Source organism: Alligator sinensis, unplaced genomic scaffold, assembly GCF_000455745.1.
Source record: "Alligator sinensis unplaced genomic scaffold, ASM45574v1 scaffold123_2, whole genome shotgun sequence".
NCBI classification, from domain to species: Eukaryota; Metazoa; Chordata; order Crocodylia; family Alligatoridae; genus Alligator; species Alligator sinensis.
In genome coordinates, this window is record NW_005841917.1 from 1,696,219 (window position 1) to 1,722,656 (window position 26,438).

At 36.7% G+C, this 26,438-nt stretch overlaps 1 protein-coding gene across 7 annotated transcripts in view; it reads right to left on the reverse strand.

Annotated features, from left to right (window-relative positions):
- SNX13 (sorting nexin 13) overlaps positions 1-26,438 on the reverse strand; it is a 148,930-nt gene that overhangs the window by 47,663 nt on the left and 74,829 nt on the right. For 5 of the 7 annotated variants that reach the window (XM_025198238.1, XM_025198236.1, XM_025198234.1 and 2 more), the window contains exons 20-25: positions 25,744-25,905; positions 23,850-23,921; positions 20,331-20,476; positions 17,603-17,671; positions 16,007-16,119; positions 11,397-15,058 (exon numbers count right to left, since the gene is read on the reverse strand). In XM_025198238.1, coding sequence (XP_025054023.1) covers positions 14,811-15,058; positions 16,007-16,119; positions 17,603-17,671; positions 20,331-20,476; positions 23,850-23,921; positions 25,744-25,905 — 810 coding nt within the window. In that variant the 3' untranslated portion in view covers positions 11,397-14,810. Of the gene's footprint in view, positions 1-11,396; positions 15,059-16,006; positions 16,120-17,602; positions 17,672-20,330; positions 20,477-23,849; positions 23,922-25,743; positions 25,906-26,438 lie in introns of those variants that run through there. The other 2 variants (XM_025198235.1, XM_025198237.1) reach the window with 2 other exon arrangements.

A 26,438-nucleotide genomic window follows, 5' to 3' on the forward strand; every position in this document is an offset into this window, starting at 1 on the left:
TTTGTATTATAATTCGAGCCCCATTATTGGCTTGCGTTAAATTATTCACACGTGGCGGCTAGTGATTGGCTTGCTAGCCTTATAAAAAGCTTGGGGGGTTTCCGCCCAAGTTGGAGAACTCTGAGGAGAACCCCCGCAAGGGAGGACTCCACGAACATCAGGAGGAGGAGACTTCATGCTGTGTGAAGATCTCTAAGCGCTGCGGAGCCTATCGGACCCAGTGCATTTCAAGAAGGCAACAGAGGTCTGACCAGCCTCTAGCCTCTCCCCGTCACTGAGCGCAATGCTTCGACGTACCCCTCTCCCTGCGCGCAAAAGGATCCACGGAGCCTCAACAACTCCGTGGGAGTGATCCGAATATTGTCTGAGTCCTCAAACGAGGATTTAAGCGGAGCTGTACCTGGGAAACTGTCCAGCCTACACCGCGACCATCTTCGGTGTAAGTAAACAATCTTGAATCAACCATTATGTGTCCGTGACTAATTCTAGCGTGTCGCCTGTTTTCTCCGACCCAGCATGCCCGGGCTGCTGGCCACAGCCCGCGCAGAGGACAAAAAGGGCCCGGATCGCTCCCGGCCCGCACACTCATTAGTATTCTTCCAGGTTTCCAGAGTGCAGAATTCCATTACTATTTTCTGCTTAAAAGGGAGGTAAGGCAGAAATCATACCAAGTGAGGTACTTTAACATGGATTTGCCTGTTAAGAAATAGGGCTGGTACTGTTGTTCACATGGACAGTCCTGGTCCTGAGCAACCTTTGGGCAATGCCTGAAGACCAAATCCAGTCATTCACTTGATTTAGAAGTCCTGGTAAGCAGAACTCTCTTGATTTATTCCCCTTTAGAAATCAATGCAGAGGCTGGGTCCAGTAGGCCAGGCATATGACAGCTGTAAAGCCAGGGTACCAAGCAGTAACTTTTTCAAAACGAGTATCGTTCTGTTCATTACAGATACTGCCTGAATTACTAAGACAAGTGTTACAAATCTAGTTTACTTCCTCCATTTCCAGCTACAACTAGCCATACACTGCACTCACATTTGATAAGGAAGTATAATACTCAGGCTCATCCTGTTTTCAGGCACCCCTAGAAATGCTGCAGTGCAGGAGTTGCAAATGCTCCAAGAAAATTGTTAAAGCCGATTCTTTTTACTGACATAAGAATTTTTATATTTCATTTGATTTATGTAACAGACTTTGGGGTATTAAAAACACAATAAACAAGGCATCTTTTTACTAAGCAGATTGGTATTGCTTGCTTTTATGTCTTTGCTTTGAAACCTCTCCTTAGCTGAACAGATGATGGCAAGCATGTACCATGAAACTATTTGAGGAAAATGCTAGGGTCCTTATAAGAGTTCACATTCTCTGTACTTCAGCTCCATGATGATTATCATGCCAGGAGAATGTGTGGGTTTGCTTACGTTATTTCTTGGTTACACACCTGTTGCGTTTGTCAGTTTCCCTTCAATACAAGAATGTCATCTGTTGTATTGATCAAAATACTGATTTAGAAGTTCATCTACCAAGAATACTCTATCTGCATAGGACCAATCAATAATGTTAATAAGCTCTATTATTACAGATGATAAAAAACAAAAAATTAGATCTGGGACAGAATTTGAGGTTAGATTTGATCAGGCCAGTCTTGTAAACAATTCTGACAGTTGACAGGTTGGATCAAAATGACAAATATGAGTTAACCGGTGTGTCTAAAAATCTCTGGAACAGCTAAATCAGACAACAGGTTTCTCGTACTCTTGGACCAAATGGTAAACAAATCTTAAGGGAATGCTTTAATTCGGGTATTTTAAATCTGGCCCCAGCCTTGTAATTCAAAAGGATTTGCATGTGAAATTCTAGTTTTGCCATCATCCTTCACTGCTAATTTTCTTTAGTATTCACATTGTTCACACAATTTTCTTAAATGTCTAATGATCCTGCTTCACAATTACTCTCTGTTGCTCACGTGGGATTTCATGAGCTCCATTGAGGGGTGCTAGAAGAGGTGCTGCAGAGTGGCCTCATTCCTAACCTGGATGTTCCTCCTCCCTTTCACCTCCTGCAATTGCCCACATCTTGTGTGAGGAGATAAGTACTGTTATAAAAACATAACTTCTTGAAATCAGACTCCACTCAATTCACAAAAAATTACAGGGGGATGCCTGGAGTCTAGAAAGGGTGAGAAATACCGCTCTATAGTCCCAGCATTTAAATATCTAGAACAAGTCTCTATATCCCTTGTTATCCGTGGTAGTCTAGAGACTTACAAGACTCATCACACGTTTGGTTAATTTGTATTAACCAAATCCCAGAGACCGAAAAATCCAAATTCCCCCGTAATATTTTTAATGTACTAGAGTATATTTCAAATGTAATTTCAACGTAGTTTTACCAACAATGGATTATTTTTTAATAAAGATTTATAAAAAAGTAGCTCTAAGCCATTAGGTATAGCACACATTTCCTAAATCAGTTTTATTTAGTTTATAAAGCTAAAACAGTTTTGCAGCAAATCACGAGCTTCTTTCTGAACTAAAGCGTTGATGCAAAATATAATAAAACCCCTCTGAAATCTATAGGGCTTGCCTGGGGCTTGTCAGCTTGCGCCAACAAATTCAAATGTGTCCAAAAGCTCAGTAAAAATCTAGCCTTTTAAGGTCAATGGGAGTTTTATTCCTGTCATTGTTGAGGCCTATGCATCAAAAACTAGTTGTTCTTCCTCTAGAACATATTCCAAAAATGCACCCTTCTGTGCCATTCCTGTTCTGTAATTTTTACTGTAGAAGAAAAGTCCAATATAAATAACGATGCAGGGTATAATAGGTCATTAAAATTATGTTCATACATGTGAAATATACATCTCTCCCACATACATTTTAAAGAATGTGCAACTATGCCAAAATTTTATCTAGGAATATTTTGCTTACACTCTCCTTAAACTGCAAACCAGAAGGCATATTAATCAATCACGCTCAAGCAAACTAAACACTGCATGTCAAGAGAACTGATTGAGTTTTACCAAGGAAAAGCAGCAACCATATTGGAGAAGCAGTGAACTGATAGCTAACAAGGTTCAACAAGGAAATTTTTCGATGATGATTATACTGGGGCCAACATTATGAGCATTAAAGTTCAAAGGAAAAGGTCATTGGGAAAGTGCCAGAAGCCATTTCAGACTCCAAGTTTGGTACAAACATGTCTCATCTGTGGAGTGGACATACAGAACTATTGAGATTACCTTTAGATATTGTGTACAGTTCCAGGAACCACAATATTATTTAGCTTTTATATGATTTGTTGTCAAAGCCCTGTAACGACATTGATTTGTGATGCTCCTCAAGAGTCATGCTGTGATTTACAGATGAAGACAGCAGAAATGCAAATATTTTGACTAAAACCATAGGAGAAATAGCTATGAGGATTAAGAATTGATGGCTATTGTTACATTCAGCCCACTAAGTTACTCTTCTAAATACATTTAGAGAAATACTTCTCAAATCCATTTTCTAAAATTACGTTTCAATACTGAGACAATTAAAAAAAAATCATGCAACTGGAATTAAAGGGAAAGAAAGGAAAATGCTTAGGCTGGGATTTACAGAGGTATATGAGAATTGAGTGTCCCACATGTCCCACTTTCTCCATGCCCCACCCCCAAATGCTCTTTGCATTGAGACTCATTGGGAGAGCAAGAAACAGAACTTGTATAAATGTTGACCTAACAGTAAAGCAGTGCTCAATTATTCTGAGGGTGTAATAAAAGCAATTCTCTTATGTTAAAAAGGTTTTGGTCTGGATAAAAAAAAAACAAAACATCTTTTTGTGAAAAAGCAAAAAAAAAACAACACATGTACATTTTATGATTTTTTTCAACAAAACTCTGATACATTTTCAGTTCTCAGGATTTTAAGTCTAAAGCCAAATAATTCTATAGTATACTGGGAGAAAGGTAGGGAATAGCAGATTCAGACACTTTTAAGAGTCATTTAATAGTTTGACCAAGAGAATGATGTAAATCTTTTAAGAACTTTTATTAGAAAAAAGCAATGGAAAACAAACTATGGAGGAAGTGTGCAACTCCAGGAAACGATTTAGCTATCTTGTTTGGTCTTCCCATCTTTCATATTAATGTAGAGATGTCCGATTTATTCACCTAAAAAGACCAACTGCGATGCCACATGGACCAAACTCTTCAAGACAATCAAAACAAGCCATTTAAAAAAGTCCCTGACTCTGAAAGCAGACAACTATATTTAAATGGCAAGTATCTTTAATCTATTACATTCTTTAAAAACATTGGGGAAGATATAAAAAGTGAAAAATAAGGAAGCACACTCAGATTCATAGATGTTAGGGTCGGAAGGGACCTCAATAGATCATCAAGTCCGACCCCCTGCATAGGCAGGAGAGAGTGCTGGGTTCAGATGCCCCCAGATAGATGCCTATCTAACCTCCTCTTGAAGACCCCCAGGGTAGGGGAGAGCACCACCTCCCTTGGGAGCCCATTCCAGACCCTGGCCACTCTAACTGTGAAGAAGTTCCTCCTAATGTCCAATCTAAATCTGCTCTCTGCTAGCTTGTGGCCGGGGGCGCCTTGGTGAATAAATACTCACCAATGAATACTCACTTTATTGAGTATATAAATTAATACTTTATATAATATTAAATACTCACTTTACTGAGTGTTGGTGAGTAAATACTCACCAACACTCATAGCTGGTGTGATGATACCAACATGTAAAACTCAGAGCATTTATATATAATTACAGAATACAGTATTCTATTGGTCTAAATTTTGTCTCAGCAGTTGCCAGCAAAAAAAGGCTCAGGAGCTCAGTACACGTGCAGAGCCTTATCTTGTTTCAGATTAGTGATGGACAAACTTCAAAAGGTTTAGTCATTCAGTTCAATTAAGAATTCAAGTCAAGAGATCTGTCTGACCCAACTGGTGCCTGTGAACTTGTCAGATCATCTCATTTCTACAAATTCGTTCATAAGTATTTCAGTATTTGTGCTTCAGTTGGAGCAGACACAAGAAAACACATTTTTAAATCTCCCTCTCCTGAGGCAGGTTCAGTGAGAGATTCTTTCACTGGCAGGCAAGGTTCGTTGGGTAGATGCAATATCTTTGATTAGACCAGCTGAGTAGTTGGAACAAAGTTCTTTGCAAGCTTTCGGGCACAAGCACCCTTCTTCAGGCAAAGGGAGACTGCTGTTATTCTGAGATCTCCAGTGAGAATGTAAATAGGTAGAAATTAGGAAAATAATGTGTAGAGAAGGGGGAATGAGGGGGAAAAAAAATGGGTGAAGGAATGTCTAAGGTAAGCAAGGGAGACTGCCGTAGTAATGAGCTCCCCACGGTTACTACAGCAGTCTCCCTTGCTTACCTTTGGCACCCCTTCATACATTTTCTCCCTTTCATTAGCCCCCCGCCCCACTTCTCTACCCATTGTTTTCCAAACTTCCACCTATTTGCATTCTCACTCCTCCTGTCACACTTTTAGCTTCTTATATTCCTTGGAGATCTCAATACAACAGCAGCCTCCCTTTGCCTTAAGAAGGGTACTTGTGCTCGAAAGTTTGCAAAGAACTTTGTTCCAACTACTCAGTTGGTCTAATAAAAGATATCACATCTACCCAAAGAACCTTGTCTGCCTCTGTCCTTAGAGCAATACGGCTACAGCCAAACACCATACGTATTCTTTCACCCACACCTTATTGTTTTGTTTCCCACCATTGTAACCTCATTGTAGCCCAGAAATTACTTTGCGGGTGGATTTGAAATAGTAGTTGTCAATAGTATAGCCAATTAACATCAAATAGTTAATATTTTTGGTTAAAATAACTAAAAAAACCCCAAACAAAACACCAAAGAAAAAACCCAGGTGTGACACGGAGTACTCCCATATGCTTGTTAGTCTTATTTGAGATGCAAAATTGTATAAATTGTTTACTGACTAGCCTCCTGCAAGTTGTTGATTAAGATTAGGGCAAACAGATTTTAAAGATGTGTCCATGTGAAACTAGGTACCCAAAATGAATTAAGGAACATGAAGTAGTGACCTAATTTCTCCAAATATGGATTCAGGAGACACTCATTTTCTAAATTATTAGCACAGAACCATGCCAGCATTAGAGGTCTCTGAGCCAAAGTCGTAAAATGATGCTGCTTGTATGGGACAGCAGGAGCTTTTGGGCACCCCCATTTCTTTGTGTTCTGAGGACTTGGAGCATTTAGCATTCTTTATTTCTTTGACCTGATCCACTTCCAAGCTGTATATAACATTCACTTGGCTGCAACCAGCTGTTAGGCCTTTGTGTTTAACAGATAGTTGTAGAATGGAGGGAAGAGACATCTGGAAGACGTGATGAAGATGGTCTATCCCATCAATAAAGGTTTTGAGTGCCCATCTTTGGTTACTTGTAAGTTTATGAGTCTGAATGGATCTCTGGATTTCAAATTGATCAAGTTAGTGAAAGTAACCAGTATCACCTTCCCCAACATCTCTATCTAGCCAGAAGTATGCAAGTTCCTCTGAGATACAGAATTCACAGATCTTCAATATTGTTTTTGTCACCTCCACCCAGAGCACTTCAGTGAATACTGCATAGGGATGCAATCCTTAATCCGCCCAAGCAGCTAAACCTGATGTATATTGTAGCAACCAACTTGGGTGAAATTTCCTACCAGGGACATTTGATGCCTATACCAGCTCCCCACCATTTCTAAATTGAATATAAACTACTGGTTTTGCCCTCATACCCCCCCTAAATCAATCACTTGAGTCTGCCAGTTAAGAGATATTGCCTCTCCTTCCCCATCAGAAACCTGCTGTAAGTAGTCCCTTGCAGAGATATCCAGACCTGGACCCACTGTTTGTGGAGAACCATGCTTTTTTTTTTTTCTCTTCAACTGTCTGCTATGCTTTTTAGAGTCCACTACTTACATGATCCAAGCACATATTTTTACTCACTAACAAAAAACTTACTCTTTTTACTCTTTTCACAAAAAATAGTTTTAGAGTTGCAATAAAGTTCATTTGGATTCAAGAAGGGAGCAGAAATGCCTTGCAACTGATCTGACCGCTCGTAACTAACCCACAGGTCACAGGTACCGATTCTTATGCCAGTGTAACAGAGCTTCCATTTAGAGCTGACCAGCTGAAAAGTGCTTTAAAGTAAGAGATATAAAAATTCAGCTTTCAGACTATGCAGAAGTCCATTCCCTGCCACCCTACCTTTGAGTAACTGACCTACTGAAGTATTTTTAAATGGTTTATTGACTTGTAGAGACCTAGAGTGCTGCCAGTTTCCTGAGAGAGTTATTAATTCAACATTTGGAACTACTGCTCCATTGACTAATCCATATTTTCACATTAAATCTTGAAATGTAGTTTTATATTATTGCCAAAGCTTTGAGCTTTGCCATAACAGTATTAGCTCAGATTAATAAAGAAATATGCTTTTTAGTTAAATATTTGTTAGGAATTTAAATGACTGATGCTTGATGATACGCACTGAAACAGCACGAATTATTTGCCTTCTTTGTAGATACTTCTACTTTTACCTCCCTCATAGTATTATCTCAAAAGCTAAAATAGCCATTTAGCCAAACACAGCTCTGAATATTGCCACCATACTATACTTCCTAAAAGTTTTAAACAGAGATTCTCTACAGCATTGTTTTCAATCTTTGCAGCCCCCCTGCCCCCACAAAAACAAAACAAACAAACAAAACTGAACAAGTAATATGCTGTGGACATCTTTCTTCATTCTCCCCATCAATCCCAGTTTTAACTTTTTAATCTTCTATGGTTGTGACACAGTCAATGTCAATGGACAGTGTGTTGCCTGTAATACCCGTGAAGGGGACCATTGCTCAAGTACCTTTCAAATTTTTGTTCCTTGGTAAGCCAACACTGCTCACAAGAATGCTCAAGATTAATTCCATGGCAAGCAAAGAACCTTGGGATCAAAATAAAAAGACAATTCCACCATTTCTCTTGGAAGGAGTTCATCAACTCTCTTTCAGTAGATTTAGTTCCTTATATCACTTGAACCTTTGGATACTTTTTAAAAAGATGCAACATATTCTGGAGACTTCAAAAGGCCTATGTATGAGGTGAAGAGTGATGTAGATATGCACTGTACTGCAGCTTATTCAAGTCACTTTCGGCAGGAAAGCTCATCTGTTCATTTTTGGATTTACTTCCGTTTCCAATTGCCATTGCCTTCAGATTGCAGTATAATGCAATTAATGATGCTCAGGTGACTATTTTGAGACAGCATGGTCACCACCAGATCTCAGTGCTTCAGGAATGCTCTTTATTTTGTTTAAGAACCTCATGAGTTCTGTATCGTAGCATAACTACTCCTGTGGCCCAATGTAGAGATCCAATGACTCTAGTCCAGGTAAAAACTGATCTTGAACTTTTTTTTTTTTTTTTTTTTTTCTTTTTTTACTGGAAGCTGAGGACTCCGGTTGGGGGCACTGGGGCAAGGAAAGGCAGAGGGAGGAATTCTTAAGTAGTCAAGTCCTCACTTCTATGAAGTCTAATTAGTTGCACTTAAGCCTATTTGCAAGGTATTTAGGGTATAGTACCTAATAAGTATCAGTACAGATGTCGATGTAGGATTTAAAAAAAAATTTTTAACTTCTTTATGGAGTAAATATGTAGGGGGAAAAAAACCTCAGAGCAACATTCTTTGTTGCATTGGAAAAGGTGATTGTAAGATTCGTGTAAAGCAATACCAAATCAAAAGTGATAGTATTTTGAATCTACTTTGCAGTGGATCACACAAGGTACAAGGGGTAATACAGAATGACACCTCTAGTTTTATTTTCCCAAGGCTTCCCTGCTTCCACCACAGCTATATTAGCAGTGTCAGGCCTTGTTTGCTGAAACACTCAAGAGATCATTAAAGAACTAGTTTATTTAAAACAACTTGAAACTAAAATTTGATTAAGTGTGAGGAAAGGACTTGTACCAAGTTCTTTAAATAAGACTAAGTTTTGCTATTTACATTCCTGAAACAAAGGGAGAAAAATTCTTTGATAAAAGGATTTAACTACTCTGTTTACATGTTTATTAATGTGCTCTTGCTAATGCACATTAAGCTTAGTACCTCCATTGTGAGATACTGGAAAAAGACACATTAGCCTATTTTCATGCACATTAGCAAGTGTATGATTTTTTGTACACTTCAATGTGCATTAGCCTGCTTTCACGAACATTAAAGTGTACCTGTAGATGCACCCAGCTTCTCTAAGAGAGGCATGAGAAAAAAGACTAATGAAATGGAGGGGAATCTGACAAAAATAAGATTTACGTTAAATTTGGTATGCATCACTTCAGACATTAGTGCAGAGAAGCAGGGCTAAACAGAAAAAGTAATTTTTTCCCTTAGTATCTCTCCACTTCAGATAACAAAACAAGAAGCCTCTCATGGCTAAGGACCTGATCTTGTCTATACCCTGAGTGAACATACATACTGTCAACTCTCAAATTTCGTAAGTCGCATGACATACGGTATTTACTAAACCTTTCATTTGCAACTCTGCTTTCTTTTAAAATTAGGGTAAACCTGGCCTAGCCTTCTTGGTTGGTCTAAAAAACATGATCTGAACGTACGTTAAAAGGCAAAAAAGAAAAAAGGCGGCAAATAAAATTCCAATTAAAAAACTAAACATAAGTGTTCTTTGTTTGAACAAAGTTCATGATTTTTAATGGGACTACTAATTCTGTATAGAAGAGTGGTATCCAATTCTATACAATTGTTCTACTTTTGGCTTTTAAATTTAAATGTCAAGTTCTGAAATTTGGCATCAACTGAAATGAATTTGTGAAATCAACATATCCAAACAAATCGAACCCTCAAATCAGTCCACATTTTTTTTTTTTTTAAAGGTTTGCATAGCTTTTAGAGGATTAAAGTCCATGAATATCCACATGTACCGAATTGTGGAAGTCGGCATAGATGGAAGATTCTATTAAATTAAACCTTAATTAGTTTTCAGTCTTTCGCAAGAGTAGATTCACACTGTTCTCACTGCATAATTTCTTTTTCTGTAAGAATTACAGTAAGAGGTTTGTAGTTAAAACTAGAAATAATGAGGCTGAGTGCATAATGATACAAATTATTCTAGCTACCTTCCCTCTTCAAAACAATGTAAAATAGGTTTAATCTGATATATTTGAGAAATAAACTAAATGAAACACTCATTTAGCCACTAGTTTAGTAACTAGCTGGTGCCTAAGCTTTGCCAATGCAAACAGAAGGAAAAGGCACTGTTTAAAAGGTAACTATTTAGAGGGCAAGTTTAATCAATTCTGATGCCTTGCTATGAAGTTAGTCTTGGAATCAGTAGTGTGAAAAGACAAGCATGAATATGAATGGTCAGTGAACTGATGAAATGTGCGTATAGACTATAACAAGAGTATAAATTAGGTGAAAACAGCACAGTAAACATTTTACCACGGGGTCAAACAAATGACATCTCTGTGGCTCAAAGATCTCAGGACATCTTTATGATGAATGTGAAACAGCTGGAATATATATATATCAAGGGTAACAACTGCGCTTCCACGGCAGACCCAGCTGCTGTGAAAATAAACCCAAGGGAGGAAAAAAGAAACCTGAAGGGTAATGATTCTCCCCTCCTTCCCCCCTCCACAAAGTAACAGTCGTTTGGGAATGGTCTACTGTTATTTGTATCTAATACAGCTTTATTCCTTTTCTCTTAAAATGCAGGTGCAGATCTAAACCTGTGCATCATGACTCTGAAGTGGATTATATTAAAAAAACTCACACAAATGTTTTGAAGGTTTCTACAGTACTATCTTGGGTAAAAATAGTGGGAATTCTTATGATATTTGCAAACTGAACTCCTACTAAGTAGGTAATACTGAAAGCTGCACAAATGTGCATTTTTCCAGTTCCCCAACAAGTCAAAAAATGATTTTTTTGGGTTAAACACCAATCCAACCTGAAAAGGTCCTAACTTGGGATTTTAATACCTCAGTTTTAAATTAAAAATGAAACTAAAGAGTTTTTTAATGAAAATTAGTTCCAAAGTAGTTTTCAGTTCCAAACTAAAGATGTTTCATTTCAAACATGTCAAAATACAAGAGTTTAACTACCAAAAAATTAAAGGCAAAAATTAATTAAAACATTTAAAAAAAATTAAAATCTAGCAAAAGTCCAAAACAAATCTGTCAAATGCCTAAGTGTTGCCAAATCTTCATTTTTATTTTTTTCTGGAAATATGTTATAGATTAAATAATTTGCCCAGCTCCAACAACAATATTGATCTGTAGTGATTTCAGTCCTGTCTTGTGATGTCGTATTCAACAGATGTGATTTGAGAATAAAAAGCTATTACAGACTCACAAAAATACTGTTAATACTTTATTAGTGTAATAGTTTTCAGCTTTTCTATTGGACAGAACATAATGCAAACCCCAAATAAAAATTTAGAGTTCTTTTCCGTTCAGTAAAAATGACCATAACATTCTCATTCATATTCATTCTTTGTTAAAGAAAGGGGGTGAAGTATCAATAGAACAATTAGGCACACAGTTGACACTTACTGTACAATGATATGCACAAGTCATTTATAACAGCTATATTCATAAGATGTGCTCTTTAGATTTTCTCTTGTAGTATGAGCCATGCTCAGCTGAGCAAAGATCACTGAGAACAAGAGAATTTATAAGGAGTGACAAACAAGACTTTTAAAACAAGTCCTTAAATAAACTGATGCAACAACAGAATGCAAGTTGTTGGGTTAAGACAACAGTTTAACCTAGATCTCAAAATATTAAAAATTCATTTATTTTATAGTTATTCAAATACACATGCGTTAAATGAAAAATATTGCACAAAATTAAAATTTAGGTTGTGGAATTTATATATTTTTATTTTTTTAAAATTTGGTACACATTCTGGTAGCACTTAAAATTAACTGTTTAGCTCTAGCAAACACCAGCAGCACAAGCTTGAGGATGAACCAAATGAAAAAATGTTCAACTGCTTGTTTTCTCTTTAAAAGAATTAAGGCTAAAACAAGTGCATTTGTTGGACAATGGCACAATTATTTTCAGCAACTAGTCACAGCACCCAAATGACAGGAGATGCACCCAGTCAGCCAAGCGCTGTATTTTAACATTCAATTGTGGGGGCTTTACAGGGATTACAGACAACATGGCTTGACAGGGCTGATGCATCAACATATAAACTATGTAAATAATAGCACATACACACAATTTGTTAAACAAAATATTAACCTTTGATGGGTCTGGCCTACAGGCATCAATAAGTTAAGAAAACTCATTCTGAAATTAAATACTAAAAAACCTGAACTGCTTATAGACAATAAATTCACTGGGCATAATGCCTTTAGACAAAGATTGATAAACCATGTGCCTGAAGATTTTAGATGCATATAGTTTTAAAAAACCCTAAAATTTGAGCATGACTTGTTCTTCCTGAAGCCTAATACGGTGACAGTAGGTAAAAGCACCACAGACTTCATAGATTAACATCTTATCTTCCTGGCTCTGAAGTATAATGCATGAAATTTAAGCTATTTAAGGAACAAAACCCAAACCAAATTGTATATGTGGTATGGTCATATTTTTTAGGATTTAAAAAAAAAAAAAAAATGATTTGCACATTCAACCTTCCCAATAGCTAGTATAGTATATGAACTGCTAAGCACAAACGCTGCATGGAATTCTATTAAGTATCAAATATGCTGGGGCATACTGACACAGGGAAGAAGTTTAGACTTCTACACAAGCAACAGGAATTTCAGATATGGCCATGTAGATTAACAATTTTCTCAAGTTCTAGTATAAATGGGAAATTTCAACAGCATTTAATTACCATGCCTCTTTAGAACCTGAGTAAGAGGGGGTTATTTTTCTACCTTGCTACCTAGTTGCCTGGAACCCAGTGAGGAAGGGATTTAATATACAGTATGTAGTTCTGCAAAGAAAAACAAGTGCACATGAGCACATGCATTCTGTAGGACAATGTTAACAATACCCAATATATTATGTTCACTAAATAGTATGAAGAAAGACCTAATTGTAGGAAGGGCTTCAACTGTATGAATGGAATCCAAGAAGAAAAAAAACATCGAGATTTCAGCCAATATGATCAGACCCCCATGAGGGGGCTTCTTGATTCTTCCCTTCCTCCTTCCCACTTGTTTCATAAGGTGATCACCTATTGTTCCCATCAGGATACAAGTTACTCCCGTTACTATGCTCCTACAGAAGTCCTCCTTTCTCCCCCACCCCAGGTAAGGGAGATCATCATCTACTGTTCCCATGTAGGTGCCAATCAGTAAGAGGAGTAATCCATTTAATAGCTTAAGTTATGTTTAATGTTTACACTGTTCCATTAAAAAAATTCTATATGATGAATTAGATAGGGTTACCTTTTACTGTCTTCTGTAGTGGTGCTGAAAACATATGAGGAGTCCAAAAAAAAGAGAGAATGAGAACTCCAAGGTATACTATGGCCAAACGAATATGATCAATCACTTTAGTCTTGCATACGTATTAATTTTTTTATGGACATTAAGGGATAGATTTGGGGCCTCAGTGTAGAACAGCTTATTTATTAAAATTTTACATTATGCAAAAAATAAAAAAAGATTGTTTAAAAAAATATTGTAATTGTACTTTTATTTTCATATATACACTGTGATATTCAGTAAATTTCCAAAGGCTTGCATGACTGTTTAATGAAGTCTAGAATAATTTTGTGCAAGTGAGGAACCAAAATAATTCTGGCATTTTTCTATGTGAGGTTTATATACTTAAAACTAGGGCAATTTTAAATGAAATACAATATAATGGGTTTTTAAAAATAATTTTATATTTTACTATGAGAACTGTGTATAAGTTGCTTGTTAGTGCAAATTTATCTTTTAATGTGGTGTCTACCCTGTTTGGAACATGTAGCCCTCTCCTGCTATAGCCACCTTGCTTGAAATGCCCCCCCAAAAATATACCAATTGCACAATTTGAAGGAAAAATGTATGCCCCGTTCCAATTTAGACTGCATGCAAGATGTCATGTGCCTGAAGAGCAGAATAGGGCCCTTAAAGTTATAAAATCATCAAAACAAACTATTTCTACTGCACCTCTGCCTTACACCACTGAACCAACCCAAACAAGATCTAATGCTAAATTTCTTTTTCAAAATACAGCAGTGAAATTAGTTGTGGTATAAAAGCTCTCAGCCTGTACTCAATTAAATATACGTTTTGGGACATACTGCAATTTAATTTTTCCAGAACCAGCTATTCCATGGATACTTTTTCTTGTTAGCTCAGCCTTTACAGGTATATTGATCAACAGCAATAAAGCCTCAATCAATGGAAAACAAACCACATGAAATTTTCAAACATTGCACAAATCTCCCGGTGCCAAACTAGCCAAATCTTCCAACATTACTGTCGTTGTGCTTTACTTAATCCTCAAATAGTCTGGCACTTTTCATTGCTGGCAATCACCGATTCAATCAGGAACGGAAGGAACCAATATTCTTACGTAATGGGTCAGTACTCTTCTCAATGTTGCATGAAGACGCACCAAATCATTTAAGACAAACTCCTTGCAGTAGTGGTTGTATTAAAAGGTGAGAATGAGAAGATCCACAGGTCTTATGGATACATTAATAAACTATGTGACACTAAGACTGGTGCAGAAATAACAGCATGTGAGTTTTAAGCCCCAGAGAACCTGCCCAAGTCAGTAGTCCTGGACAAACAGACACCAGCTTAGTTTGGAGTGTCACCTTTTCTGTAAGGAAGGCGCTTGAGGAAACTGTAGTCTCTGCTTGTATTTCTCCATCTGCTTTGAGTGTGAATGCAGTTTGTTGAAGAGCTCACGGATTTTATATTGTGGAAATAAGGTTTCTAGGAAGCCCTCTAGAAACACATATACCATTCTCTTATTTAGTTGGGTGTGCTGAAACATTTCAAAGACTCGGAGTATGCCTTTCCGTGTCGTCTCAGCACCTATGATGTGCTTCAGTTCATCTAAAAAAGAATTATATAAAACATTTAACTGAATAGAAAATAAGCATTAACCAAAGGTACTAGTACAAGCTCTTATTGGAAGGGATTGCAGGCAGAAGGCAGGGGCAGCACCTTAGATATTAACTTATTTGGAGTCTAAGCTCTACAGGTGACAGCCTACTTCAGAATCTGATGATGTAGGCTGTTACCTATGAAAGTTTGCGTCTCTGAACCAAATAGTCTAAGGTGTCACCCAGCCCTGCCTTCTGCCCGACTTCAGACTAACAGTTAACTACCTCTCTCTACTCATGAAAAGGTTTTTAAAAAGGAATAAGTTAGGGCATCTAGAATTTCAGAGGAACACCAAGAAAAATTTTCCCTATTGTCACATGGATGTGACTTGAACTGTGTGTCATATTTATGTGAAATAATGCTCTTATATTTTCTTAGGTTTTTGTACCTACACAGGTGGATAGCTGTATTAGTCTCAAAGGTCCAACATGTCCTACACTGTACCTGACTGGTTCAGACAGGTACAAGCTTCAGATAATACATATTTGATAGAAGTAGGTTGCTGCCTTTGAAAGCTCATGCCTGAGCCAGTTACCATCTAAAAAGGTGTAAACCTGCCCTGTCCTCTACCAGATATACTGCATATATACTTAAGTAACTTTAAGTCTCAGATAAACTAGATGTAAATCGCTTTAAGGAAAAATAGCAATCACAACCTCCAGACTACGCTACAAATATTAAAATATTCAGTTAGACTACTGCCTTAAACAGTTATTCATTTATACATTTGCTATTTAATGCTTCGGTTCCCTTTACTTCTTTAATAAAGGTTGTTACACCCAGCTAGAAGTCTCCAGCTGCAAATCAAACAAACAAGAAAACCACCAAGCAAGGAAACATCTTCAAGTGTTATACTGGTAATGCTACATCTTGCTTAAATTCTAAAAACTTGCTTACCTGGCATTACTTCCAGTAGTTTAGTTTTCCCTGCTACTCTTGTTCGCATTCTAATAGCTTTATCTCTGCATGGAACAGTTTCTGCTAAAATGCCATTGGGCCAAAAGGCATCTCTGTAACAAATACAAACCGCTTCAAATAAATCAAAAATCCCAGTTCTTGTAAAAAGAATCAGTATTCTGTAATACTGACTTAAATAGTATAAAGTAAGCAAACAAAATGCCTTCGTAGGTTAACTGGATGATTAGGCAAGAATCGTATCTACTTATAATGATGAGATTTCAGAACGCATAGCATAAGAAAATCCTTGCTTACCATTTAATTTAAAGACGAAATTCCTTCTCGTACTATTTTCCAGTAATGAGTCAATTACAAATATTTTGGGGAGAAACACATCCCTTCCCTTCTCCATCTAGTTGAAGTTATTTAGTTGCAAGTAACTTATTTATACTTTACACCAGTAAATCTATTTCTTTAAAAAGGCTGTAGGGTTCAAATATGCTCAGAGTAAGAAACAAGTGCATGACTGGTTCAAAACATCCTGCACTGGATGGTGCTGTTTTTGCTTTTGACCTGAACAAATTCCTGGAGGAGCTCACCTCCATAAAGTTAGGAGAACACAACCACTTTCAGTCTTATTAAAACTGATCAACTCAGTAGAAAAAAAAAAAACCTGAAGAAAGTCATCTAAGTAGTCAGCTTTGAAATCGAGTGAACAAGCACACTCCCCTTTTGATATTGTTAAAAAGAAAAGCTAAACATTTAAATTTTTAGGTCATCTTTGGAACTAAAATTCTTAAGTTAAATACTTTGCTATGGCCTTTACTAATTTGTCTTTAATTTATGTATAAGTCATAGGCACTCTGTTACATAGAGGAAAGTCATAATTAGAAGATGCAGCTTATTTATAAATTATTTTCTTTTAAAGATATTTAACTTTTTACAAAGGGGTTCATACTGAATCTCATCATTCATGTGCAAACTGCTGATAAACCAGTTAGATCTGTTCTGACCTTGGCCATGAATAAAACATCACAATCAGGGTAGTTATTCTCTACAGAAAAACAAAAACTCAGCGAGACAAAATCTCTACAACAGAGCCCTGTTCAGAGATTTGCATCTATACAGAATGAGAGAATATCCAGAAACCAGGGATGAAATGTCACAGACCCTTTGTTACTGGATTTATGCAGTACCAACTTTGTACCTTTAAGCACTTATTTCCTCTGATGAAATATTCACATCCAGGGTTGCTGTTTTTCGTTTTTGTAAAACAAGCAGTCTTGCAAATGACAAATACATGTTTCTGAAGAATTCATACTATTCTTGTAACAGCAACATTTGTTTGAGACTTTCAAGGACAGTGTTTTAAGCGATACAGATATAGTGCAAGGTTTCTCTAGCCAACAAAAGGAAGTTTGAATATTATTAGCAAGCTCCTGGAGCAAAGTTCAAGTCCCTCTGCTTGCATGGGCACTGAAATCTTAAAATATTTAGCTGCACTTCATGCTGAGGAGGGGACAGCATCATTACGTTTTAACTGACAGACATGGCTGTTACAGACTTGAATTAAGGCTACTAAAACAAGTGGCTTACCTGAAGCGCTTAACTGAATCTGCTACTTGCTCAGAAGAGGTCATCCAGTCGACATGTTCAACTATTTTTCTAAAAAAAAATTAAACAATGTAAGTCAGCGACCCCTCATTTAACTATTAAAGGAAGGGAAAGGAGAGCAGAGCACAGTATAAGTAAATGGTACTTCAGTGTAATTAAGACTTGAAAAAATATTTGACAAAAAAGCTCTTTTCCTTGTCCCCCAATAAGTGCATTCCATGAAACTATCACAAAGGTAAGCCAAGTGTTAATTCTCAGACCTTCACTATATTTCTTCCTGCCTTCTCTCTTTAGGGTTCTTCTGAAGTTCAGTACTTTTACCAACATAAACAGGAAAGTGATGCAGTAGGCCAAAGACTACAACCCAGGCTAGCATTTGATAGCTTGCTGTAAGTTTTTCCTATTTTCCTCTCAGAGTAAAAAAAGGCTTAACTTGTCAAAAACCTTGAAGTATATACATCAGCTGTGTGCTTCAAAAAAGATCTTTCTATTACTATATTTTGAAAGGAGGTAGGATATAAAGTAGACAAAAGTTCTGGCCTCCTTTTACAAGAAAGATACATGGATCAAGAACCAAACACTACTTCAAGTACTTGCATTTCCCCCCAAATCCATGCATAAATTAAAGGACCACTTTACTGAGGAAAAAAAGAATCACATTTTAAAACTGGCAGGGGGGATGTGTTTCACTACAGTATGATAGTAAACCCAAGTATCTGCAGAACCAGACCAATCAGATGGTCTGCACCAAGTAATGATGGAAGAGATTTCCGCTGCCTGATTTCCTGACTAAGATCACAGACATATTGGAAAAAGAGTACCTGGCACCTTAATATTAAAAAAAAAAAAAAAAATAAAGTGTCAAGATACCTTTCTAGCAAGGATTTAAAAACTCCTCACCTGTTTAGTGTGGCCTTCTGCTTAAAGTATAGATAAAGCAATCACTCTAATAAAGTGAACTGGGTGGCTAGATTTCTGGAGCATACTGAAGTACCAGGTGCAGCTTCAAGTATAGCAAGTTTGAAGTAAATGAAGATCAATAACATTGTGTGTGCACATGCACACCAAACACATGCAATCCTATGCTCCTTACTTTCAGTTTTCCATACTGAAAATACAGTACTACATTTCCATGCCACTTTTTTTTTTTTGTAAAGGCTAGAAATTCTGACAGTTGGGTTAGGGATAGACAGAGCTTTCAGCATCTGAAGCACAGGTAACTGTTTGGCCCTTGCAAAATAAGCACAGTGGCCAGATAAGAGATCAGTAGTAATCTAGTTGGTGCTAAAACTATCACGAGAGCTCATGATTAAGCAGTTAAAGGTACATTAACAACAAATTCCATCTTGGAGAATCGGATGGAACTATGGGGCCTTATAGGGAAAGCAAGAGCAGGGTGTCTGAGCATGAACAGCAGCAACAGCCCATAAACTAGACTCATACATAGCTTGATGTATAGTTAGGAAGCCCCTGTAGAAACTGTCACTAGGATTACAAATATGGACCAAACTGAAGAGCACTCCAACACAAGTGTGGAATGTAAAAGGGCAAATCCACATAACGATAGGTCCTAGGGAGAATGGCTGTGTCAAAGGCACTGAAGTGGTCTTACTGTGCATGTGCATGCTAGTAATATAGTTGAAGCCACCTGGCACACAGAGCTCCAAGGTGATGACAGTCAAAAAGTGAGTTCATTTTCAATAAGGTAGACCTGTAGCCTAAACCTTGAATCCTATGAGGTTAGGAAACCATTCCCTCACTCATGTGATGCAACTCAGAATTGTGGAGGTTACTTCAAGTGACAGAATCTAGTGTCTGGTGTAATCAAGTCTAGCATAAGAGACTCCTTTTTACTGTTCTTTATCCTGTTTATTTTGTATACATTTTAGAAGTAACAGTATTAGAGGCAAAGTCTGGGGAGGGGTATAGATTTGCTTCCAGACTGAGGAGGGTGAGCAAAATTGATTTTTCATATAAAATTCCTTGCCTCCTGCATTCTGGTAGGTTGACTTGGTACTCATTTGATCAAATATTATTAGCAGAGTGAATAAGGATATTACAATAGTGCTTTCTCCTCTTACAAAAGACTGAATAAGTATTAAACTAATCTGCATGCGTCTCTATAATTATGACCTTTTGAAAATAATGATAGCTGATGTAACTTCTAAGAAAATAATTTACATAATTCAAACTATTTAAAACACTGAAGCAGAAAACAATTCTATGTTGTACTTATCACACAGAACTATATTGGTGATGATAGTGCCTTAGCTTCAGGATCATCCTGCAGCTTAACTGGTAGCAGTGCAAGTAGTAAAATATAATTTACTTATTATAATGTACTTGTTAATCTTACAGAAGTTGCGATAATGCTCATATTAAAATTTGTTTTCTAAAGTGTAAACTCTGTATATTAACATTTACTAGAACATATTCCATTTCAGAAATCCCTTACCTGGCTTGCAATTAGACACATTTAATGTTTAAACAAGTTACATTATGTATTGCATAATAATTTTTAAGATGGTCCTTCTTACTCCATCTTCATAAACAGAGATAATTACTTTGAAAGAATACACCGAGTTGTGCTGCATTTGTGAGCTTGCATTTTCAAGAGTGTAAACAAATATACTTCACTGATCAAATTGATTTTCTTCTTTACATGACCCAAAGTTAAATAAAGAAACTGAGCAGAAATAAAACACTGTACTTATTGATTGTGTCTCCATATGTTGCTCTAATCAGCTGCTGAAGTAGGTTTTTAATATTTCTTCTTAACCACTGATTTCTCTCCTTTAAGTCAAAGACTTCATCCATAAGCAGCAACATTATTCTTAGAGGAATATTGTCATCCACCTAGTCATAAGGGGAAAGAAATAAAGCAGAAAGAAAAAAAGAAAAGAGTAAATCTATATTCGAACTCAAGCAATTATATCAGTACCAATAATTATTGAAGGGCAGCACTCACTTCTACTATTGTTTAAAATACACCATCTTTTGAAAAAAAGTCAACATTTTCAAGTTTGCTCCGGTCTGATACATACCACAAGTGACCGAATGCTGGGAAGATTAAAAAAAAAAAAAAAAGATTTGTTTAGACTTTAAAAAGTTAGGCATGGAGAAAGACCTGCTGCATCGCCACAAAACCAGTCAGAACCTGGCAGCTAGCAACTGGAGTAGTTTCTTATGCTCCTCTTAAAAGGTAGCAACAGTGCTTTAAAGAAGTGATAGGAGGAAGCCTAAATATTATTTTATTCAAGTTCTTTTTTATTTAAGCACAACAGCAGCAGTAACAGTAGCTCTGAATGGAAAACGCCCCATGACATACTAGTCCTGAATTGCTGCAAAAACCAAGTTTTTATTGCCTGAGTTCCTAGTCTAATACAGAAGCAACTTTCCAGGTGCTTGGGGGTTCTACAAACCCTGACCCAGATCCTATTCTCCTCTTTTACAATGTCAAAGTCACTCTACATGATCCTATTTGACCGGCACAGCAGCTACAAAACTACCAAAAGAGAAGCATCTTTGTTGGAAGGCATCACAGTAGGCATTCCTTGGAGGCAGTGGCATGGGATATGGCCTCTCTGCTCCTGATGCATTTTATCGAATGAAAACAGTTTAGCTCAAAACGTAATAAATGCCTGGATGGAAGTGAATGGCACCCCAAAAATAGCAAGGAAACAATGTGTCGGGAGTTTTCAAATGATTCCGTATATTTCTAGATTGAATGATTTGCATAATGCAATTTGTAGACCATTATTTTTTAAATACAGTATAACCTCATAAATCCGGATACCAAAAATCCGAGAATCTAAGCAGAGGGGAAGTGATGGCCGCTCCTGGAGCAGCAGAGGAGGAAGCCTGCATGCGATGGTTGCCGTTGACATGTACCACCCCGCACTGCTGCTCTGTGTGCAGCCACTGCTACTCCCCTGCCCTCCCCCTATGACCGGCCACGGCTCTGGTTTCAAAAATACGGAATTTTCAAATTTCCGGCAGGTGCTCAGTCCTGAGCATACTGGATTTATGAGGCTATACTGTATTTATATTCATTAAGCTTGACTTCTATCTTACATTGTTGCTTACAACTGTAGAAGGAATAAATGTAATGGTTAAAATCTGAAATCCTAAAGTGTTCCCTTACAGGGTCGTTTATAGGTTGCATTATCCAAATGTAGTAGCTTACATGTGCCAAATACAAGTTTTCAGAGCATGTCTGTCAGTCAAATGTGTAATTTTTCACACAAAAATATTGACATAATCTCACAACTTGTCTAAAACAGTTGCAACAAAAATGAAGTCAGCCAACTTGTTTCTGGCACATTCCTATTCTGGTATTAAAAAATAATTGTAATATTAACCCAATACCTTGGATTATTGTCAATTAGTATCATTAACCGAATTGTACATGCATCCAATCAGCCCTTAGCAAACCTCCAACTTAGACTGATTTATCTCCCCAGACTAATGTAAAAGAACTTCAAATTTTGAGAATAATAAAAAACCTTCCGCTGTGGCACTACCCTGAAGTGACTAAACAGGAATATGCAAATACTACATTTTATTCCTCTTAGCACCGCAGTTGATACATAAGTTAGCCTCCCTTAGTAACTAATCAATACCTGCAGAGACAATTTTTTTCTTAGATATATCTGTGTCCCTCCACTCATCAGCAAAGTTGCTAAGGTCTTCACTGTCAGCAAAGTTATGCAGCCAAGAGCAAAATTTGCACACACACAAACTAAACTCAAGACTGTGAAAAACAGCAAACCTCCAACTAAGAAGCACATGGGATTTAGGTGCCCAGTTCACACAAATTTGACATCTCAGTCCATAGGGATTGCTTAAAGAAGAAAATCTGATTCTATTTAGTCAGTTTAAGTTAGCAGCTAAGTTTTCAAATGCCCACTGACAACTTGGTGGTTTACATTTTTGAAAACCCCATATCTACATGCCTTTGATAAACGTTTAAAGAATTTAAGATAAGGCATCTGTTTTTAACCTGTTGGCCAGTTTACAATTTAATTAATGATATGAAGCCCATTAAGCCTCCCTTACAATAGCAACCCTTTACAATGACAACAAATATGGCAAACTACTTCATTTAATACTTTACTACAAGTTTCCTGGATGTGCGTTAAGATCAGATAGTGCTTAGTCCCTATGGCCCTTTTTTACTGTCTTTAAATGATACACAATTCAAAATTGTGAAGTCCTACACTAAACATTAAATTTGAGACTAAAAAGTCAATGCTAATACTTCTTTCAAGAAGTTGAACAACTGCATAATACCCCAAAAATTCAGGCTCTTAGTATCTTTAACTAATTGCAACCAGGTCAACATCATATTTGCAAAGTCACATTATATATACTCTACCTGTATAATATTAATTTGCTCCAACTGAGAAAAATGTAAGTCTACTAGTATAAGAATGTCAAATATAAAACTGTATCAGATGAACATGCAAAACAAAAAGAATCAAAAGCTTATGTTACTTGAGCAAAAAAGGCATTTACCATAGTCATGGTAGCAGTTATGCACAGGAAGACAAACTGGAATGCTTTGATGTGACAAATAAAAATGTGAACTGTAGAACAGGTGCAGATTTATGACCATGACAAATCTGCATATAATCACTAATAATCTTATGGTCCTTCTGTCCTAGTTAAAGATAAAAGATTTTTTTCAACTGTGTTTCACATATGATCAGTGTTTCAATCAAAATAGTGGGAAAAATACCATAGCTTATTGAGAACATCAAGAGCTTAGCATTTTAAACTTCACTATCACATTTCTAATATTTTCCTTTATGTATTTCAGCATCTATATACTTAAAGTCTGAAAAAGTTCTGAAGCAATAACCTTTTATTAAATATTTATCTTTGATCAACTATACTGATGTCTGCTAGAACAACGAATCGTCTCAATTCAATGTTTATCAAAATGCTAATGATACTCTCTCATATGATAGTAGGAAAGCTGAAAGCACTGGTAGCAGGTAAATCATTCACTATAACAGTAAGTAAGCTGCTTAGTATTAATATAGCCTCTAAACATTTTGGAATGATGTATGTTAGATGCATTTTAGAAAAATATTTACAATTCTCCCTTTGGCATAATCTCATTAATAAAAACAATTTACAATAGCTGGCAAATAGTTTACTATAAAAAAGCATGTCATTTTAACAGTTAGAATAATATACACTTGAAAAATCAAGTCAGACTCACATTATCATCAAGTTGTGCACCAACCCGGCAGTGTTCCGAATCTGAATCAGGTTTCTGAAATAAAGGAGGCACCTGATTGCAAAAAAACCCATGATTAGGTGATGGGAAATTAAATGATCCAAGAAAGCCACAAGTAGAAGAGTAAGAACCAATTTTAAAATTTCTTTTCCAATACAAGCATGTATAATGTTTTATAATGTTAGAATGTCTTGAACTTTCTAATACATACATATTTTCAGCTATCCCCCCTCTAAATCCCTAATTACACATCCTCCCCCTACATCCCTACTCCCAACACAGATACAAAAGCTATATAAATACCCTCAAGCTAAAAATAAACATAAGATTTAGAAGGGAGAAACAAGCAGTCTGTTTAGTTCCGAATCTTCTCAAATAAGGACCGGTATTTCAGCAGAAACTGAAAAGCCACTATTATATAGCAAACACTGAGCAAGTATAATTTTCCTGACCTCAGCTCATACCCAAAACTGTCGCTGAGCATACTGCAGATGCTATTTTGCGCAACAGGTAACCTACTGATATTCGCCTCACTTAGTTCCTTAGGCTGCCTGCAGACATTTAAAACACTGCTTTACCAGAAGCAGCAGTGCATTGTTTTGATTGGGTTCCACAGCATCTGTATAGATCAGATGCTTCAGCAGGGCTATTTGGCACTTTTATCCAATAGCTGATTCAATCAACTATTAGATAAAAGCTCCCAATCTATATAGGAATTGGGTGAGCCAGGTTCAACTAACGTACTGCCTCTTCTGGGAGTGTGTTGGGCTTGGCACAGGAGCGCATGGAGTTATAAGTAAAGCACCATTGTTTGGGGGTTTTGAGATTTTTTTGTTTTTTTTAATGTCTGCAACCAGCCTTACGAATAAAAGATAATACATATGTTGGACTAACCCTTCCCCTTTTCCTGCTCATTTCCTCTTACTTCTGCTATATAGTTATATCTACAGGTGAGTCAAATGTACTAGGTACTTTGAGGACATGACTGTGCAAGAATCCTTGCCTGGAAAAAATGTCAGTTTTAGCTGCAAAGAAGCATGTGTGCCCAACATGTGCGCAGGGGGAGGTGGAAGACTAAAAGTAAAATGTATGAAAGTAAGTTTACCTCTTACTTTTTTGTACTCTTAGTGTGTTCATTTTAGGAATGCTAGATCAGATGTGAGAGCAGGAGTAGGTTAGTAATGATAGATCAACTGAAAACTGAGTTAAGAGCTCTGTTCTAAAGGCAAATTTATTTGAGGACCTGGAATTAAAGTTATTCCACTAAAAGCAATACAGGTGCAACTACTTATTGGTATGAAAATGCTCTGCAGAGAAACATTATTTTAATTATTTTTAAGTCATGGTATTGAATTTAATAGGGAATGATCTCTGACAGTGACTACGGATTTTAACAGGCTATTTATTCTAAGATACAGAACACTTCTCTATCAAATGCCACAGGGTTTTAAAAGTACTTTCTGTAGAATCCTATTAAAAACAGTCTAGGAGGCCTTATTGGCTCAATCCCTATTGAATTATACAGAGCTGCTCCATAGGGCTGAAACAAACTGGCTTTGGTATAGAAAGAGCATTTACTCCTTCTCTCCAACTTGAATATCTGTTAGATTACTGTGGTTAAGGTCAAGGAAAAAAAAAAAAAAAAAAAAAAAAGACAGAAATGTCCAAAGATCAACTGGTAAGATTTGGGAAGAATACAATGATAGGACAAATGCTAGCTAGCAAAAAGGTGGTTTTTGTACCATATCCAACTGACCCTGCCTGTAAAATTAGTTAGCTCTTACACTGCTTCTTTTGTAATTTACATGTTTCCATACCAAGTTTCTTCTAGTCAATATATAGGTTTTAAAAGTACGCTTTTAGATATAAATCTTACCTTGAAAAAAGATTGCTTTAGGTCTTGTCCCAACCTTTCTGACATCCTGCCCATGTTGTCCGACATTTTAGTCACTCCCTCTGCCAGGCTATCGGGGAGCGACTTGACAGCATTTGACATATTTCTCATAGAGTTACGCAGTGGGTTTACGAATGTGTCCATCTGAAGGGGAAAACCTTAGTATGACACCAGTACAACTCTCAGTCTGAAGTCATACTATTCAAGAGAGCCAACTAATTGTACAGTACAACTCTCATTTAGAATATGAAAGTCCCATGGAGACAGTAGATGGCCAACATTTTAACTTCATGTTTTCAACAATACTGGAAACAAAATTCAATTTGGACAAAAAATGAATGAGTTATCCTAACCACAGTGTAAGGGATTTCACCTCTTGCAATTAGTTATCGTTTTACTGAAAGGAGTTCAGAGCTCTGCTTCAGAACTTAGTGGATAAAAATAAATCCTGAAGATTGTTCTTATTCTTTACATGCACAAACTTCCAGTGGGAAACTGTTATTATACTATAAACAGAGAGCAAGTATTGAACAAGATATTGGTAGAATTATTGGTCTATAAGGCATATACTACAATTTTTGGCATTCTACATTAGTTCTTGATACTTTTTTTGCACCAAGTAAGCTTAATACACACAAAAATATTTTCTCCAATTACATGATTTTGGCAACTTGTAA